The following is a 16,726-nucleotide window of genomic DNA, read 5'->3' as shown; positions in this document are numbered from 1 at the left end:
GAGTTACGTAACGGGATTGAATTAATTATTATTTAATATATATTTTTATATTTTTTAATTATGTAATATAATATTTTACTTACTTATGTTTTTTACAAATTATAATACTATAGAATAATACGTATTTATATTTGGAGATTACTCAAAATAAAAGCATTCTCAGATTCAACGGGGCCACACCAACACGTGGCTGATTACGTGTCAATAAAGTAACATCAGATAGCCCCACCTTTTCTTTTATGGATTCTTGTTTTTTTTCTCACCGTCTATATACCTCCCTCCCTCCCTCGCGCCATCATCGTGTACTTCGCCCCTCTGTCTTTCTCTCTCTAACTCTCACTTTCTTTGTCTAGAACCTGTACATACATACACCAGTCAGGCATCAGAGTGTTACGCTCGAGTCCTTCTCTTCACACATACAAATCCTAACCCTAGCTCCACTCTTAGACCTTCAATGGCGTTGTGTCCCTCACTACCATCCCCAAAGTATCTCCCCCTTGAATCTCTCCGACGACCTCACAAAACCTCTATCTCGGCTTGCACCGTTTGTCCCAGGGTGCTCCACCTCGGCCTAGTTCCTCTCCGTCGTCATGGCTTCAGGAACTGGTCGGTTTTCGCATTCGCAGCTTCGCACGAGGAATCGGTAAGTAGATTGAAATTTTGAGCAATTTATGCATTTAAGTGTGTTCTAGTGTTGGACTGTTGCTTATCTGATTCATATGAGAATTGCTTTGAGCGTTTTTTTTGTTGTTGTTATTGTTGGAATTTTCAGTTTCTGAATTTGTGTTTGCCAAAGAAATGGCCTTAATAAATTGTTAGATTGTTTTTCTCAATAATATTACTATAATAGGAATGAGTGAGATTTTGGGAGAATTAAATAAAATTCATTGGGTGGTGCATCTAAAAATGTGGTTCAGGATGATGTTTTCTGATATTGGTATTCTTCAGTCTTGGTAAGTTTTATGTTTTCTTGAGGGAAAGAAAAGAAAAATGAAAATAAAAAATGACCATGAGAAGCTAAAATCTTTGCTTTTGTTTGTTTAGACTAACAAAAAAATTCTTTTGGTTTGTTTGTTTTGTTTGATGACCCATAAAAAGTGACAAAGCACAAGTGATTCTGTTTCCTTTACTTTTTCCTCAATAAATTTTAGTTTCTAAGGCAGCATTAAAGAAAATGGGATTCAGTAATAAAATGTTATGTCAAAATTGAGATTTGGTCAGGTGCACTAGTCAATGTACATTTTTAGTACTTTTACAGGTTCAAGTTCAGCAAAACGTTGGCGCGTGAATTCCAATTTGATTTTCAAGTATTTTAGCGACTTTGTAAAGAGAAGGAAAATGCAAAAAGTTAGGTATTTTGCATTTCCTGTTGGGAACATATGTTTTACTAGTATATAACATACATATTGCAGTGATTTGGGGTTTGCTGGCTTGTATATTGTTGGGGGAAGATTCTAGTTCTGGTCCATTAGTTTAGGACATTGATCTTTTTCAAGTTATTATTTTGTATTCTGATGGTGTAATAGTAGTGTGTTTCCATTTGTCACTTTGGATTGTGGAGTAAACCCTTGGACCTTGGCAATGCAAAATAACATCACTCAATTCAACATCTGTTTTGCGGGGAGAAAATGTTGCATTGCATCCTTTTTTATCAAGCAATAGTTTGCTCATTGTTGCATAATCAAGTATAAACTTTCACTTTCTTGACTCAAGTGCATGAGATCTTAAGGTTGATGAAATACAATTTTACCCTTCCAAGGGCAAAGGGTGGAATATGGATGGAAAAGCATAGTGGCTTTTGTTAGACTGATCTAATTTGTAAATAACATTTCCACATGACTTATGGAAATGGGTTGTCAAAAACTTCTTTTTAATTGAAGGAAGTGTTACCGGGGCTAAGAAGACTTGGATACAACATGATGTTGACACACTAACACTGTAATTTTCAAAATAATAGGAGGCAACATGAAATAACAGGAGACAACACAGCATGAACACGACAACTAATATATGCATATTAGTATATATTTTTATATACATGAAATTAGTTACAATATACTCCTTTTTATGTTACAATTACAATTACATTTACATTTACAATTACATGGATATGTTGTTCAATTTCTTCTCATTGATTTGATTACATTCCCAAGTGTATATCAATTTGATGGTCGTTTATACATTTGATTCTTAGAAGCCTTTAGAAATTGACATGGAGAAGGAGAATAGTGATCTTAAAGTGGGAGCTGAAGAATCACAAGAAACATAGAAACAGACACCAGTCTCTTTCAAAGAACAAGCTTTAAAGATGCAGGGTTTATCAGAAGAAGCATATGAGCTATACTCCAAGAAAGCAATGGTCATTTTAAAAGAAACTTCAGAGCAGTTGAAAATTCAAGCAGAAAAGGCAAGATATGATTTGATTGTGATTGCAAAGGAAATTGGCGGGGAGAAATCCCCTGAACCAGTGAAGGATATCGTTGAAATATTTGCTTCCTCAACTGATGATGTCAAGGAAATTTCTAACTTGCATGACTTTTACCTTGGGATACCATATGGTATGCATCATGTATAAGCATGAATATTTACGGTAGAAATATCTTAAAGCACTTTCAGTGGTTTATGCTTCGACACTATTCCTTGTCTTGTATTTATATTAAGTAGAAGATGATGTAAAGCACTTTTAGTTTCAGTAATCACAATTCTTATGCTTTGCAGGTATCCTTCTTTCATTTGGTGGTTTTCTTTCCTTCATGCTAACTGGAAGCATTTCTGCCATTAGGTTCGGTGTTATCCTTGGTGGTACTCTTTTGGCCTTAAGTGTTTCAAGTCTGAGATCATGGAAAAGAGGAGAGTCATTCCTTCTAGCCTTGAAGTGCATGATGGGGTCATCTACTACCTAAACCATGTATTTGTGAGATATGTGATCCATTAAGGGAGTTAATTGATCATTCAGTTGAATAACTTCTATAACAATAGCAACTTATTCATAGTTTAACGAGAGTGTGCTCCTTCAAATTATAATGATCCAGCCATCACATATGTACAATTCCCTTTCAGTTACAGCTGTGATTGAATTTGATTGATTGTATTGTTGACTCTGCAGCAATAGCCAGCATATTATTTTTAAGGGAGATACGGCTGCTGTTTAAGGTAAGACTATCTAGCTATAGTTCGCCTACTGTTTTATTAATGCCTTAGAAGCATAACTTAAATGTGATATTTTCTGATGTTTCTCTCTTCTTTAAACCTTGTAGAGACCTTCATTTGCCAGTTGCTTTACATCTCTGTTCAGGTACTTGAGATTCTTAATGTTTATTAATAATGTTATTAAAACCATTTTGAATCCAATGGAGGCTTACATGTGTTCTTGTAGAAGGACACAGTTTTCCTATCTTTTCAGTTTAAACACTAGACACATAAAAAATCAATGAATTGCTTGAGGGAACTATTGATAATTCTCAACTCCCATAAACAAGGGGACTTTTATACCATCAAAAAACCTTAGATCCTACTCCCACAAATGATCCGTGTAATATACAAGAGAATCAAAGGCCACATCTTCCTACACATCCGAGTCCCCTGCCAAAAAAGAAGCTTAGATTAACTGCAGAATCCGTTAAAAACTTCAGTAGTCGATGGACAAAACTTTGGACTAATCTTCATCAGAAGTTTTCTGTGTACTTGAAGGTGATTGCATATATGCTTTGAGGTAGTTCAACTATGCTGTTTGATGTTATTATATATCTGGAAAAGGCAAAAGATCAACTAATAATATTTTGGCATAGATAGACTTAACAATGTGTGTGTATTGTGATATCAAGCATTTTGTGATTCCATGGTGGTATTTGGATTTCCTCTTTTAAGTGTAGATCCTGCTTTTGAGTGTTTTACTTGCTTATCCTGCCATTGAGAAGGCTCTATCTCTCTCTTTCTCTCTCTCTCTCTCTCTCTCTCACACACACACACACACACACACACACACACACAAGTGCACATACACATGCATTGAGTTCTTGATATTTCAAATTACAAGCTCAAAGGCAAAAACGTGTGGTACCAGAATATGTACTTCAATCCCACAACATTAGACAGTCACCTAAAACTGATTCAAAACCTGCTAAACTGAATTAGCATTCAATTCTTCCTTGAATTGACCTTTCATGTCACTGGACAATCATGGGTTTATCTGACAACTTGCTTGCCCTGTGCAGTGGTGCAATGGTGGTGTTCTATCTTTATAGGATCACATTGAATGGCGGACAGACAAATGCATCAACCTTGGAACAAAATTAATGCTCTCCTATACTAGGCTAGCGTGGTTGACACGTTTACAACTCTTGAGAAATGCTAGGCTTGATTGGTTTATGTCTCCATCGAGCAAGCACAATCTGTCTGATGGAAGAAGTCACTGTATAGAAGATGTTTAGGTCAGGACTTGGAAGGGACTTTTGAAGAATTTGAAATTCATAGTTATGATTGCCCTAATGTTGTTGGAGGCTGGATATTGAGATTGAATTTTCACTTTATATTTTTAGTCAAACAGGATGTGATGATGATGTTATGAAATAATTTCGTCTTGTCCTCCCCTTGTATATGGGAAATTTAATAATAGTGGTCTGTTTATTTCCAACATTTGTTTGAAATGTGATTGTGACACATGAATCTGTGTGGGTAAAGTATTCAATCAGATGAATCAGATTAAGTTAATCAGCTGCAATGACCATCATATGATTGCATGAGCTGACAATCAACTTGGCAAACATGTTTCTCCTTAACCCCATGTCAATTATTTGCTTTAAACAAAGCTAATTTCAGGATTTAACTATAGAGAATTATCTTAAGGATAACTAATCCCACCTTTCCAATGGGATTTGGCCCTTGCTGGATTCAGCGGTAGAAAATATCTCCATTGTACGGGGAGGAAATAATTCTCCTCGTATAATCCTGTTGACCAAGTCCACGCTCCTCCGTACGACGTCGCTTTGTCACCTGAAAACACAAACGTGAGCTAGCCGGCGGGTGTGTGCCGGAAACCTCTCCGATGCCTAAGTCAGAAAACTTGACAAGTAGACAAAGCTCTAAGTTCTTAGAAAGATTGTGTTCAATTACCTCCTCCAAGATGATGCTTGTGAGCTTTTATAAGTTTCCCGTGGCACAATCCTAGTAGGACTTGTATTTCTCCATGCAGAGTCCTCCTAGGATTCATTCTCCTAAGGATAATGCTTATCCTTTCACACCCTCCCCCACTGCTTAAACCAAGTGGGATGGTTCTCTTTATGGCCGAACTTCTATTTGACCGAAGTAAAAATGGCTATGCCGAGCCACCAAGTAGGCCGTACTAACAGTTGTTCGGTTCTTCTTCATGCTATCATATCTCGGTTCTCTCATACCTGAACCGTGGTATGTTCGGACCGAACCACTGACTCGACCGGCATAACTCTCAAACCGGTATGCCTCTAAGGCCGGTCTAACTCCAAGTTGCTCCCCAAACCGAAGTACTTTACAATCCTCTAGCCGAAGTAACTCTATTACTTCGTAAGCCGAAGTAATTCCACCTCCTTTGGGCCGGAGTAACTCTGTCTCTCCTAGGCCGGAGTAACCATTACGGCCTTTTTTACTTAGTCCTTCGCTTTTCTGGGCCTTAAAGCCCAACTCGCAGCTCGGCCCAGTTTTTCCCAAAAATTACCCTCTCATCCATCATTTATCTCATTCTCTGACACATCTAACCAAATCAAACAACTATCATATGTATTTATAATTGATTCACAAATAAAGAAGGAATGATTATGTTATCACGGAATAAAATTCTCTCATGTTTGGTTCACATTTTATGACCTGAATAACTAATCCCAAGAATTGTTCTCGCAATTGCAGGTTTTTTGTCTAGTAAGGATTTCATCACAAAATGACAAAATTACCTTCTCTTGGATAATTTATCCTGCCTAATCCCATCCGCAAATCAAACATAACATCGTCAATACCATCTTATGTCATGGTATTCAATACCACACAAAAATAATCTGGAAATCAAGAGCGAATACAGGAGGGTGGAATGAAGATCTATTTTTCATCCTTTGAACTGCAACCATGTATGTTATATAACCAACAAAAAAGAAGAAAAAAGACGCAACATAGATGAAGAAAGAAACTACACTAAATTCATCATGCCATGTTGGGAACTTATGTGTGCTCTAGTTCAGATTTTTGTACATAAATACGAGTGAGAACAAATTCCATAGAAATGATGGAGAAATGCCGATGCAACAAAGTCACCAGCATTGGATAGGAAAATATTCTTGATGCTGGTGGTGGATCTTTCCTCCCCAATTTTGAGTGCAGCACCTCACCTTCATCATCTTCATATATCCCCATGGGGAAGATGGTTAGGGACCTCCCCTTGATTATCCAAGGGCATGTATTGCGCCATGATAGCCCGAATCTCTGAGTCCATGTAACTCTGCAAAGAATTGAGTTCCAATCACAAATCAATACAAGTGAAAATGATCTAATTTAACTCTTTAATCTTAAGCTCATTGATCCTAAGAATTATCACATTAGTCCGGAACAGATCAATGGTGTTTTTTTATTTGCCCATATTATTATTCCTATTTTTCAGACCATAGAAACACATAATCCCCTTTTATCGGTGGGCACACAACCAATGTGATGTTCCGGGAGAAGAGGATAATTACTCATTGATCCAGTTTGTAAGAGGATAAAAGGATCAAATCTAAGCAACTATTTGCAAATCCATTATCACCAGGTTCATTAAGATTAACTATAAAATCCTGTGTCCGGTATTTGCTTTGTCAATCTACTCTTCCCCACTTTGTGCTCCATTCGAGTTAAAACCTGCTTTAGGCTCTCTATCAATTACTGAATTTGTTCAGATAATTTAAGGATCTACATCTCACTACTTTATTCTTCATATCCCAAGGCCCACATGATCTCATCTCATCCCTATTTCTTGAATACTCATTCATAAACCCATGAAGTTTATTAGGAGAAATGAAACATTCTAATCCTCTTTTATTTTATATTTTTGTTGTCTCTGTTTATTGATGACTTTTGTTCTTTCTGAAAAGGTAATCAAACCACATAAGATCTTTGGCTAGGTTTACTTGCAATTGGGTTGGAAGATTTGGCAGTTTTTAAGACGAGACCAAATTTAGACACACCTCGTTAGAATAGATATAACAAAAATCCAACTAGATGCCTGACATGAAGGAACAGAAGTGTTTAATATAACAAAGCAATAAAGGCATACCCGGATTCTGTACTTGTAAAGTGCATAACCACCAACTCCAGCAGCAGCCAAACTGAGAATAACAACCCAAATAAAGCCCCAGCTAACCTGTGTCTTAACAGATTTACCTGCATCTTCCCAATAGATAAACTTAGGTGCCGAAACAAGCAAGGATAACAAGGCATCAAGAAGAGAGCTTCATGCTTGTGAGGAAGGGAAGACCCAAATTGACATGGGATGCAGTAGTAACAGAAAAAAGGATATGAATTTATTTAATTTGACTGAGTATATAGCCCTTGACAAAGCAGTGTAGTGAAAAAGGATTCATGTAGCCGACCTTACTTGAGTGAGACACAAGGCTTAGTTTGGTTTATTCCAACAGCTGTATAATGATAATCCCGCAATAAAATTAGACTAATTATTAGTTCTTTTAGCAAAGATGAGAGAGATGCTCAGACTCACCTATGCAAGTGTCATGTTCTCGCATGTAAAATAAATTGCCACCGCAGCTGCACCCATAACTGCCCCAGGTATTCTTGCATTTGCAACCTGGGCATTGGCAAGCCGACTTTTCTTTGCATTCATCAATATCTGGAAGACATGAATCAAAGAAGTCAAAAGATTGAATCATTGAACCCGACTAATGTTTATCATCTACAAAACCATGACTGTCAGCAACACTACAGGATACTAAAAAATTCAAAGGATCCCAGCTATATGTCTAGATTATATACAGTTTTCAAAACAGGAAAAAAATCCCATCAACCTCTAAACATAAAAGATATAAAGGGTACACAAATAAGAAGAAAAAAAATAAAAAGATTCTAAAAGCCCTAAACTTGGATTTTCAACCAGGTTCATCCGGTAGATCTACCATAAATTTTTTTGAGAAGGAAAACTGGATTCGTTTGGGCAGTGGGTTGGCTTTTTGGCTATTTTAGCCTAGGGCTAAGAAGTCTCATTTGGGAAGAGCTTTCGGCTTTTTTGGCTATTTTGTGAGAGGAAGAATGTAATGATTATGGGTTGGATGTGATGTTTTGTCTTATTGGGCTAAAAAGCCTATTTTGTTTTTTGTGACTAAAATAGCCACAAAAAGCCCCAAACTTGGCTTCCCAATAACATGCCCAAGAAAATATATAACTAATGTTGATGGCTTGACAAACCTAATAATCATAGAACCCAGTTATTTTCTGACATTTCATGACACTAACCAGTAAAAACAAAGAACCAGTGATGTGGTGGTGTACCTTCACAAGTGTTGACTCCATCACCTTTGAATCCTGGGGGACACTCGCAACGTTTTGAATGGTCATCCTGAAAAGTCCATCAAGTACCACTCCATAGTCAGTGCCCATTTAAAAATAACCAAGTGTCATTCTATGAATCAACTCTGATAGATAAGAGAGGTGTGGGGATGTGGGTGGAGAGAGGGGCACTGGATTATCTAGTGAGGTTCAACCCTTACAATGCAGGCAGAATAGGTCCTTCCATCCTGGGTCTCCTTCCAACAGCCTCCATTATTTAACTCACACCGTAAAGGACCTGAAGCTGTTAAACCAAATATGCAAAATATAATGTAAATATAAACAGTACAAAATGACATTGTGTATAATTTCAACCTAGTTCAAAGTGTAAGATGCCCCCTTGTTCTTACAATATCATAACCAAAAAAAAAAAAAAAAAAAAAACAGATATTATGAGATCTGTTAATAAGAGCACAACCACTAAAAACAGCAACTTCAAAATTACAACTGTTTTGATATTTTCTCCAAAAAAACCTTCTCTAGCCTCATCTAAAGTGACATGGAAAATAGAATTCCCTCATGAAGTATCATGCTAGATACCAAGACATGGTGAAATTTTTTCTATGCAACTGATGGCACTTAAGATTACTCACAAAAGCATGTCTCCTCATCCATCCAGTGTGTGAATGTGGGTTAACAGGCATCTAGATACAATGTCCTGAAGCCTTCACATTTTTACTTAATTTAACTAAAACTCTGTGAAATTGGTGCCACAACTAATCTATAAATGATTTCCCCAGCTAGATTTGTTTGTCAACTCATGTGTGTTTTAGCAAAACTTTGTAATTTGAATAAATACTTACCTTCACAGTGAGTATAACCATTACCAACAAACTTTACACCCTCCACAATTGGGCATTCACATACTCTCCCTCGAAAAGTATCCTACAAGAAGTTTCTAAATATCATAGAAAAAACTAGAAGAGACCCAACATATTTAAGTCAAAAAAGACAAGAAAAACTTTTCCCACAAGCATTCAACTGACAAATGGTTACACACCCGGCATGCAGTGATGTTAGCAACCCTATCTTGCCAGCATCCACCATTGTTTTCTAGACACTCATTTGTTTCTATATCTGCAAAGAAAAATACAAGAGATAAGTTCCAACCATAAAAAACATGCATAGTTCGTGTGTATTTATATGTATATATATGATTGATTGTTGAACTTAATCATTCACAAAGAACCGGATCCAATGCTAAAATATAAAAACTGCAATCATATCTAACAAAGGAAGTTTAACAAGTCACTCCGGAATTTGGATAGTTTAAAGTTGCTCAACTAATGCAGACAACTTTCTCCATTGAACATGAATCAAACAACCATACTGGTAGAGTGAGTACAACTTAATTCCCATATATTAATCTCATGCAAACTAACAAGGTTATAACTTTAGAATTCTGGTTATAACTGTTACATGAAGTTGAGGTTAAGTTGGTAATTTCCGTGTGACAAATTGTTGAGTTATTTTGTGTTTTGGGTATGGTTATAAGGGTTAGATTCAGGTTGACATTCGAATTGGCACATTTGAAGAGTGTTTTTTTTTTACCAAAATAACCTAGTTTTTATACCCTACATTTATTTGATTTTTACTTTTAAAATGTTTTTTTAGCATAGATCCTGGGAGCTATGCTCCAAAGAGCAGTGCAAAGCTGTCTGCAAACCTACTGAGAGCTATGCTCAAAGCATGCTGAAAGTGCCAGGTATGTTGAGTTCTGGTCAAAATGTGTTTCCTTTCTCCAAAACCTAGATAAATTTTATTTTCTCATCTATTAGGGATACACACACACACGACCTACGAGCCTTTAAGAGTCCTTGTGAGAGTTGGAAAGCCTTACTTTTCTTCTTCAAGGATACAATCGTGAAAACCATGCTTGCCTGGATCCAAGAACATTGTTTTCACTGTTTCATCATCCTACATGTTCTAGAAGGAGTTTTTTTGTACAGAACCCTCATACAACGTGCATGACACATCAAAGTAAGGAGCTTCATGGTGGAATGTTGGATCAAAAGAAGCTGAGAGGATCAGAACCTTGTGGAGTGGAGAACAAATGCAAGGCGTTGTGGAAGATTCAAAGAGCTAGGTGAACTGGGTAAGGGTTGTAAATTGTAATTCCTAGTGTCATTCTGTCTTGTCCTTTTGATTCAATGTGGCTTTATTGAATTGGTGTGTCAGCTTTTGTCAGAGTTTTCCTCAATATTTCCACGTAAAATCCCATGTGTATCTCATTTTTATATTTATTGTGGATTGAATCCTTTGCAAAGCACACTATATCATTGAATCTGATTAATTAATAGCTTGGTAATTTTTAATTAGAAACATAACTTTTATTGTTTGACCTATTCACCTCTCTAGGCACAAACTACTACTGACTCAGCAATTTCAATAACCTTATAATTCCTGTTTGAAATCACACTAACTTCTAGAGTCCAACCACTTGAGTGACCTTCTGGCAACTCATGCTTTCACTTTGTTGTGAAATCATAATAAAACCCCCATGGTGGGAGATGGCCATTCAATTTCCAAAAATTGAAAGGGTAAATAATTGTTCTGGTGTTTAACTTCCAAATTAAAGGAAAAGGCTTATAATGATAACCTTCACTTAAGCAAATCGTAGGCTCTGTGGTCTCCTTGAAACCTGAACATATGGCTTTTAGAACTGCACCCTTGGCCAGCTTACCTGAAACAAGACGGAAATACCCTTCAGAAGAAAATTCATGGAATCAGATAGCAATTGAAATAATATAATACAATTTCTTAAAACCTCTATACTGTTGGTTGTTTATGACAAGTGTTGGCAATATGGTCACATCCCCACGCGAGCCATTGCCAATCTGAGACCACATTTCCAAGACGATGCAATATTGCTATCAATGAAAAAAAAAAGTGCTTCTACTACGAAAAGAAAAGTATTGCCAGAACACAAGGCTACAAGAATTATCAGAAGAATGTTCTCTTAGTTTATTACCTGTGCCTCCTGCTCAGCCTTGAGAACCAGGTTATCTACGTTTGCGTCAGTATCCCCTATACATTTGTCTATCTGCTCGACATCAACCCCTTTAAGGTTTACCACAAGAAAGAAAGAAAAACTTTGTTAGAATATACAATATATTGATCTTAGAAGATGAATGGAACTTATCTGATCATACCCCAACAAATCAGCAGCTACCAAAATAGTGAGAGTGTAAACAGATTTATTTATGTCAGCCTCATTTCCATTAAAAAATCAGCCAAGTTAAATAAAAGGGAATCTAAAATTGCTGACTTCAGAATCCATATGTCTACAAATTTATGCCTCCTTGTTGTACCCACTAGAAAATCATCCAAGATAACTAAAATCTAAAGGCGCTTACTTCAGAATCCATATGTCTATGAAGCAAATTGGTTTCAAAGAATTTCCCTAAATTTTGAGGAAAGTCCCAACTAGACACAATTTGTGGAAATTTGGACTCACAACTAAAGACAACTGACTTAATTTGACAAAAATATCATAAAAATACTAAAGAATATATCTAAGTTGAGGAAGGGCACACAGAAAATTACCACTACAACCAACGACTACTCAAGCATATATTGCCACAGTTGATTACACAAATAATACAAAGGTACAATTTGATGAAGAGGAGTGAGAAAGCATCATCCAAAATTACTAATCTGTTACAAATTATTAGATACTATGCAGTTCTGCCAAGGAAAAACATATAATGAAGAAATTATTAAATAATATGCAGTTCTACTTTGGGATTTTCATAATATTTCAAGAACAGTTCACCTCATTTGAACAAAGTAACATAAGCTTGTGCACATACAAACATAATAACAAACTGAAACATTCAGAAAATGTAAATCGATAACCTACCAAGTGATTTGATAACTTTATTCGCGCAATCACTGGTGTACTTCTTCTCCTTCATTGGGCAACGGATTGCAAAGTCAGTCACATAGTCCCACCAAAGCCATGGTTTTCCACTTTCCTTGGCCACCTTGAAAAGGCAAGCTTGCCGCAAATTCTGAATGACAACATCCTTCCCATTATACCCTATACTGAAGTCCTGCTCTGGATCAGGAGCACAATACCTTCCTTGGTTGATGCACTGAGACTCGCACTGTTTGCTCGAGACAAAAGTCTTTGGGCAATACCAAGTTATGTAGTGTGGGGTAAACTGAGTGTACCCTTTCTTCTCAAGAATCTGAGCTGCTCCTTTGAAGTTCTTGACAAAATTGATCTGACTATCACATTTAAGCCCACACTCATCATTGCTATTCGTCCATAACTCATACTCAACCCGTTCATCAGGATGAGGAAGAGACTCTCTCCAATCAAGGTTTATCTTAACCAGCTCACCACTAGATAAAGCGTTCTTGATCTGATCCCCAAAATGTTTGCGAATAAGTGTTGCAGGAATGCTTATATTTTGCAGATAATCTGCCTGTTTAACCTCATCTTCCGGGATGTCCATGGTGATCAAAGTTTCAACCCTGTCATCCTCAACTAGAATAGCTGCTGCTCCAGCATTCTGTGCATTCCATGCCTTCAAGGTGAAGTAACAATCTGCAACAACAACAATTTATAAATAAAACATTATGTTGGCGAAGATGATAACAATGCACATACATATTGTGACTTTGTGCAATGGCAAGTGCTATCCACAGGCAGCCTTGTGACATGGGGTTCAAATAACAAGAATCAACACCTCAAAAAAAAAAAAAAAAAAAAAGGTTTTTTGGTTTGAGAATTGAATGAAAATTATCTTATAAAGTTGGCCTCATGAATGGGAGATTGAGAATGATGATTGAGCATTTTACATATGGTCTAACCATGAGAAACACATGCCCTGACCATGAGGAACACATGGCCTTAATAGTGTCATGAGACACACATGGCCTAACCATGAGAGACACATGGTTTTGGAAACCATGACATACACATGGCCTTGCCAAAGATGCCTATATAAGGGCATGCTCAACATTGTGAATATTATCACAAAAATAATCTTAGTTCTCTTATTCTTTTTTCCCATTGTGTATAAAAGGAGACCATCCTCTTTGGTTTGAGTACAGAAATTTTTGTTCTCATATTATAGTCAGTTTGCTCCTATAATATATTCTTCCTGTGTGAGAGAATGCTGCCATTGGCAGTTCGCTGGAGCTAAGCAGAGGGTGCTTCTGCGTTAGTGGGTTCTAAACTGTTATATCCTGGGAGACAGACGTTAATATACCTCCAGCACCCATGGTAAGGAGGTGAACCTATTTTAAGGAGACTGTGGTATCACACAGGTTTCGGTTTGCTTTTTTTATTCATTTCAGTATTTACTACCTCTCCCAAACCCTACTATTAGTATAAGTAGAAGCTTTGTGCACTGGGTACAATCTTTTCTTATTTCACACGACTTGTTAGTCACAACAACTCACGACTTGTTATCTGAGTTCAAAAATAAAAATAAAATTTTGTTCGCCTGCGTATTGAAACCTACATGGGCTATATGTGTGTGTGTGTTTTTGTTTGTAATCATTTCAAGATTTCACATAGCAAAGACAATTAAATTGCACAGACATCGACTTTGGTACATATTGTCATGCATCATAAACATATCATACAACCATATCCAATAAACAAACTTGTTCTCTATCATTATAAAACTAAATAAGTAATATGTAATCAAGCAAACAAAATAACCAATTACCGCAAAACAGTAGTCCATCTTCTTCTTCTTCTTCTTCTTCTTCTTAAGTTCTTTTTTTTTTTTAAGAAAAAAACTTTAAAATTGATTATTGGGAAATCAGTGTAGAGATGCTTTTAGCTGATTATCAACTTTAAGCTTACTAGAAGCTGCACCAAATAGGCCTCTATCATTTTAAAACCATATGAACATGTAATCAAGTAAACAAGACAACCAATTACCACAAATCAGTAGTCAACAAAGTATACAATGACATAAATCACAAGTCTGAACATTTTTTATGAGGGCATCACTAAAACTGAGAGTTAAAAACTGATAAATTTAATTCAAAAGAAATGAAAATTAAATTTATTATTATTATTATTTTACCTCCTCGATCAAGAAGAACAAAGATGGGGAAGCCACCAGGCTTGGATTTGAAGGAGACATCATCATCGAAGCTCTTGCATCCATCTTGATTGGTTTCTGGGTAAACCGCAATCCCAACCATGGTTCCTCCATATTGGGGAACCCCAAAGTTCCCAATTGCACATTCATAAACACCTTTCAGTGACTCTGGTGAAGTCACCTTCAAGCTGTTCTTCTCCACTACAAACCTACCCAAGCAAGTCCCATATAGAAGAAACCAAACGACCACAAAAATTCCCAGATTTTCCTTCATGTTTTCTCGCACTTTCCTTGGTTTTTACTCGAATTTAAGTAATACCCAAATCACTTTTTTCCTCCGTAATTTTCCTGGGTTTTCAGCTGAATGTATTATATAGACAGAGAGTGGAAGAGACGGGGTGTTTGGAAGAAAAGAATATGAGAGAGAAAACAAAAGAAGTTGAATAGTAAGCCGTGTTAACTACTTCAACAGCTTTGGGGGTATACGTATATGTATATATAAAAAATAATAACCTTTTTTTTTTATTATTGGTTTTGGATTTGTGGATTTCAAGGACCAAATGAGTAGACGATCAATGGTTCAGATGGTATGGGGATGAAAAAGTGGGCCCAAAAACCTAGAGGATGTGATCTAGTGCGGTTACCATTCGAAGTGCTTTTGTGAGTCTTCTTAAATGTGGGTCCGATTGGATTTTTGCAGATAGAATTAACTAACACCTGCCGAGCCGAGCCGAGCCATTTGGCACGTTGGCGACATGTACTTTTAAGGCTTCCTTTGGAACCCTCTATTTTAGTCAAAAAGTCAAAAAAAATTATTAAATTAGTCAAAAAGTTAACAATTCATACCAAAAAAGTCAAAAATTCTCTTTTCTCTCTACTTTTTGCATATTTTTTCGTAAAAAAATTAAAAAATATCCCAAATATACTAATTTTTTTAATTTATATTTTAGTCAAATAATCAAAAAAATTACTAAATTAACCTGTTCCTAAATGAGGCCAAAGTCTCTGTTTGTTTGTGTTTGGATGATCAAACGTGGAACACACTCCAATCCAATGATATGAAATTTTTCCCCCAAAAATAAATAAAAAAAATAAAAACAATTTCAATTTTCTTTTGGGATTTTAATCTGTTTATTTAGTAGAAAAATAGACACCAAATTATCCCCAAAATAATATTTTGTGTGTTTAGTTTGAATTTTTTGGATTAAATTTTTTAAAAATTGACTTTTTTGATTTTCATGTTTTTTTTATTTATTTTTAGTGAATATTTTTTAAATTTTAAATATTTTTTTTAGATGCACTTTAATTAGATGTATCTAAAAAATAAAAAATTTGTGAAAAAATATTTTAAAAAATTAATAAATACATAAAAATATAAAAAATATACTGAATTCTTGTATTTTTTTTTTATATTTTTGGTATTTAGTGAATTTTTAAAAGATTTTTTTAATAATTTTTTTACTTTTTAAGTGTGTTTATGTTAAGTGTGTCTAAAAAATAAAAAAATTACTTAAAATATTAAAAAAAATTAGTAAAAACAAAAAAATATAAAAAATAAAAAAATAAATATTTTTTAAAAAGTGAAAACACGCAAGGTGATTGTTACTCAAATAAAAAAAACTGAAAATAAAATCTAATTATAAATATGATTTGAAAAGACAAATCAATTGCATGAACTTTTATCAAAGCATTGTAATTGAAGATGATTCCAAGGCGTGACGTGTCATATCGAAGTACACGTGGAGAAGTTAGGTTGGGTGCCTCATGCACTTCTTTTCTGTTCAAAGAAGTTTGCTCAGTCTTCATCGAAAAATTATTCCATGTTTGTTGTGGTACTGTACTGACATCAAACATTTTTTTACTATTTATTATTTGTGTAAATTTTATGTAAGAAGATATTTTTTACTATTTATCATTACGTGACACATGTCTTATACTAATTATATTATATATTTTTTGTTATTTTTTTATTATCTAATACAAAATTATAAAATTGCATGAGACACCCAGTTATTGATTCCATTTCATAGCACCGAATAACTGCTCGTATAAAACATACATAAAAATAAACTCAAAATTCATGATATCCCATAAAAAAAAAA

The 16,726-nt window shown here is 35.4% G+C and overlaps 2 protein-coding genes across 7 annotated transcripts; one reads left to right on the top strand and one right to left on the bottom strand.

The window, feature by feature from the left end:
• Window positions 1–252: 252 nt before the first annotated feature.
• On the top strand, window positions 253–4,633 carry LOC114259278 (protein FATTY ACID EXPORT 3, chloroplastic-like). 5 transcript variants are annotated; one of them, XR_014363410.1, is made up of 6 exons: window positions 253–643; window positions 2,198–2,558; window positions 2,719–2,914; window positions 3,107–3,153; window positions 3,258–3,295; window positions 4,215–4,633. XR_014363410.1 is itself a non-coding variant. In XM_082918975.1 (6 exons), the coding sequence occupies exons 2-4, from the start codon at window positions 2,309–2,311 to the stop codon at window positions 3,150–3,152; spliced, it is 465 nt and encodes a 154-aa protein (XP_082775101.1). In that variant the 5' UTR covers window positions 253–643; window positions 2,198–2,308; the 3' UTR covers window position 3,153; window positions 3,258–3,295; window positions 4,215–4,633. The 5 variants fall into 5 exon arrangements, 2 of the variants coding, with proteins under 2 accessions (XP_082775101.1, XP_082775100.1); XR_014363409.1 differs by having other exon boundaries at window positions 2,195–2,558; XM_082918975.1 differs by having other exon boundaries at window positions 2,719–2,887.
• A 1,418-nt stretch (window positions 4,634–6,051) lies between these two features.
• On the bottom strand, window positions 6,052–16,593 carry LOC114259263 (vacuolar-sorting receptor 1). 2 transcript variants are annotated; one of them, XR_014363408.1, is made up of 12 exons: window positions 14,607–16,593; window positions 12,416–13,108; window positions 11,525–11,613; window positions 11,321–11,390; window positions 11,153–11,236; window positions 9,554–9,630; window positions 9,357–9,438; window positions 8,715–8,797; window positions 8,497–8,563; window positions 7,712–7,840; window positions 7,271–7,631; window positions 6,052–6,460 (listed from the first exon to the last, which is right to left on the bottom strand). XR_014363408.1 is itself a non-coding variant. In XM_028199273.2 (12 exons), exons 1-12 carry the CDS (start codon window positions 14,896–14,898, stop codon window positions 6,362–6,364), a joined length of 1,872 nt encoding a protein of 623 aa, XP_028055074.2. In that variant the 5' UTR covers window positions 14,899–16,593; the 3' UTR covers window positions 6,052–6,361. The 2 variants fall into 2 exon arrangements, 1 of the variants encoding a protein (XP_028055074.2); XM_028199273.2 differs by having other exon boundaries at window positions 7,271–7,377.
• Window positions 16,594–16,726: the final 133 nt, after the last annotated feature.

Source organism: Camellia sinensis, chromosome 3, assembly GCF_055761805.1.
Source record: "Camellia sinensis isolate YWXY chromosome 3, ASM5576180v1, whole genome shotgun sequence".
Lineage (NCBI taxonomy): Eukaryota > Viridiplantae > Streptophyta > Magnoliopsida > Ericales > Theaceae > Camellia > Camellia sinensis.
The sequence above is the reverse complement of the archived record's forward strand: the minus strand, read 5'-3'. Positions and strand labels throughout refer to the sequence as shown.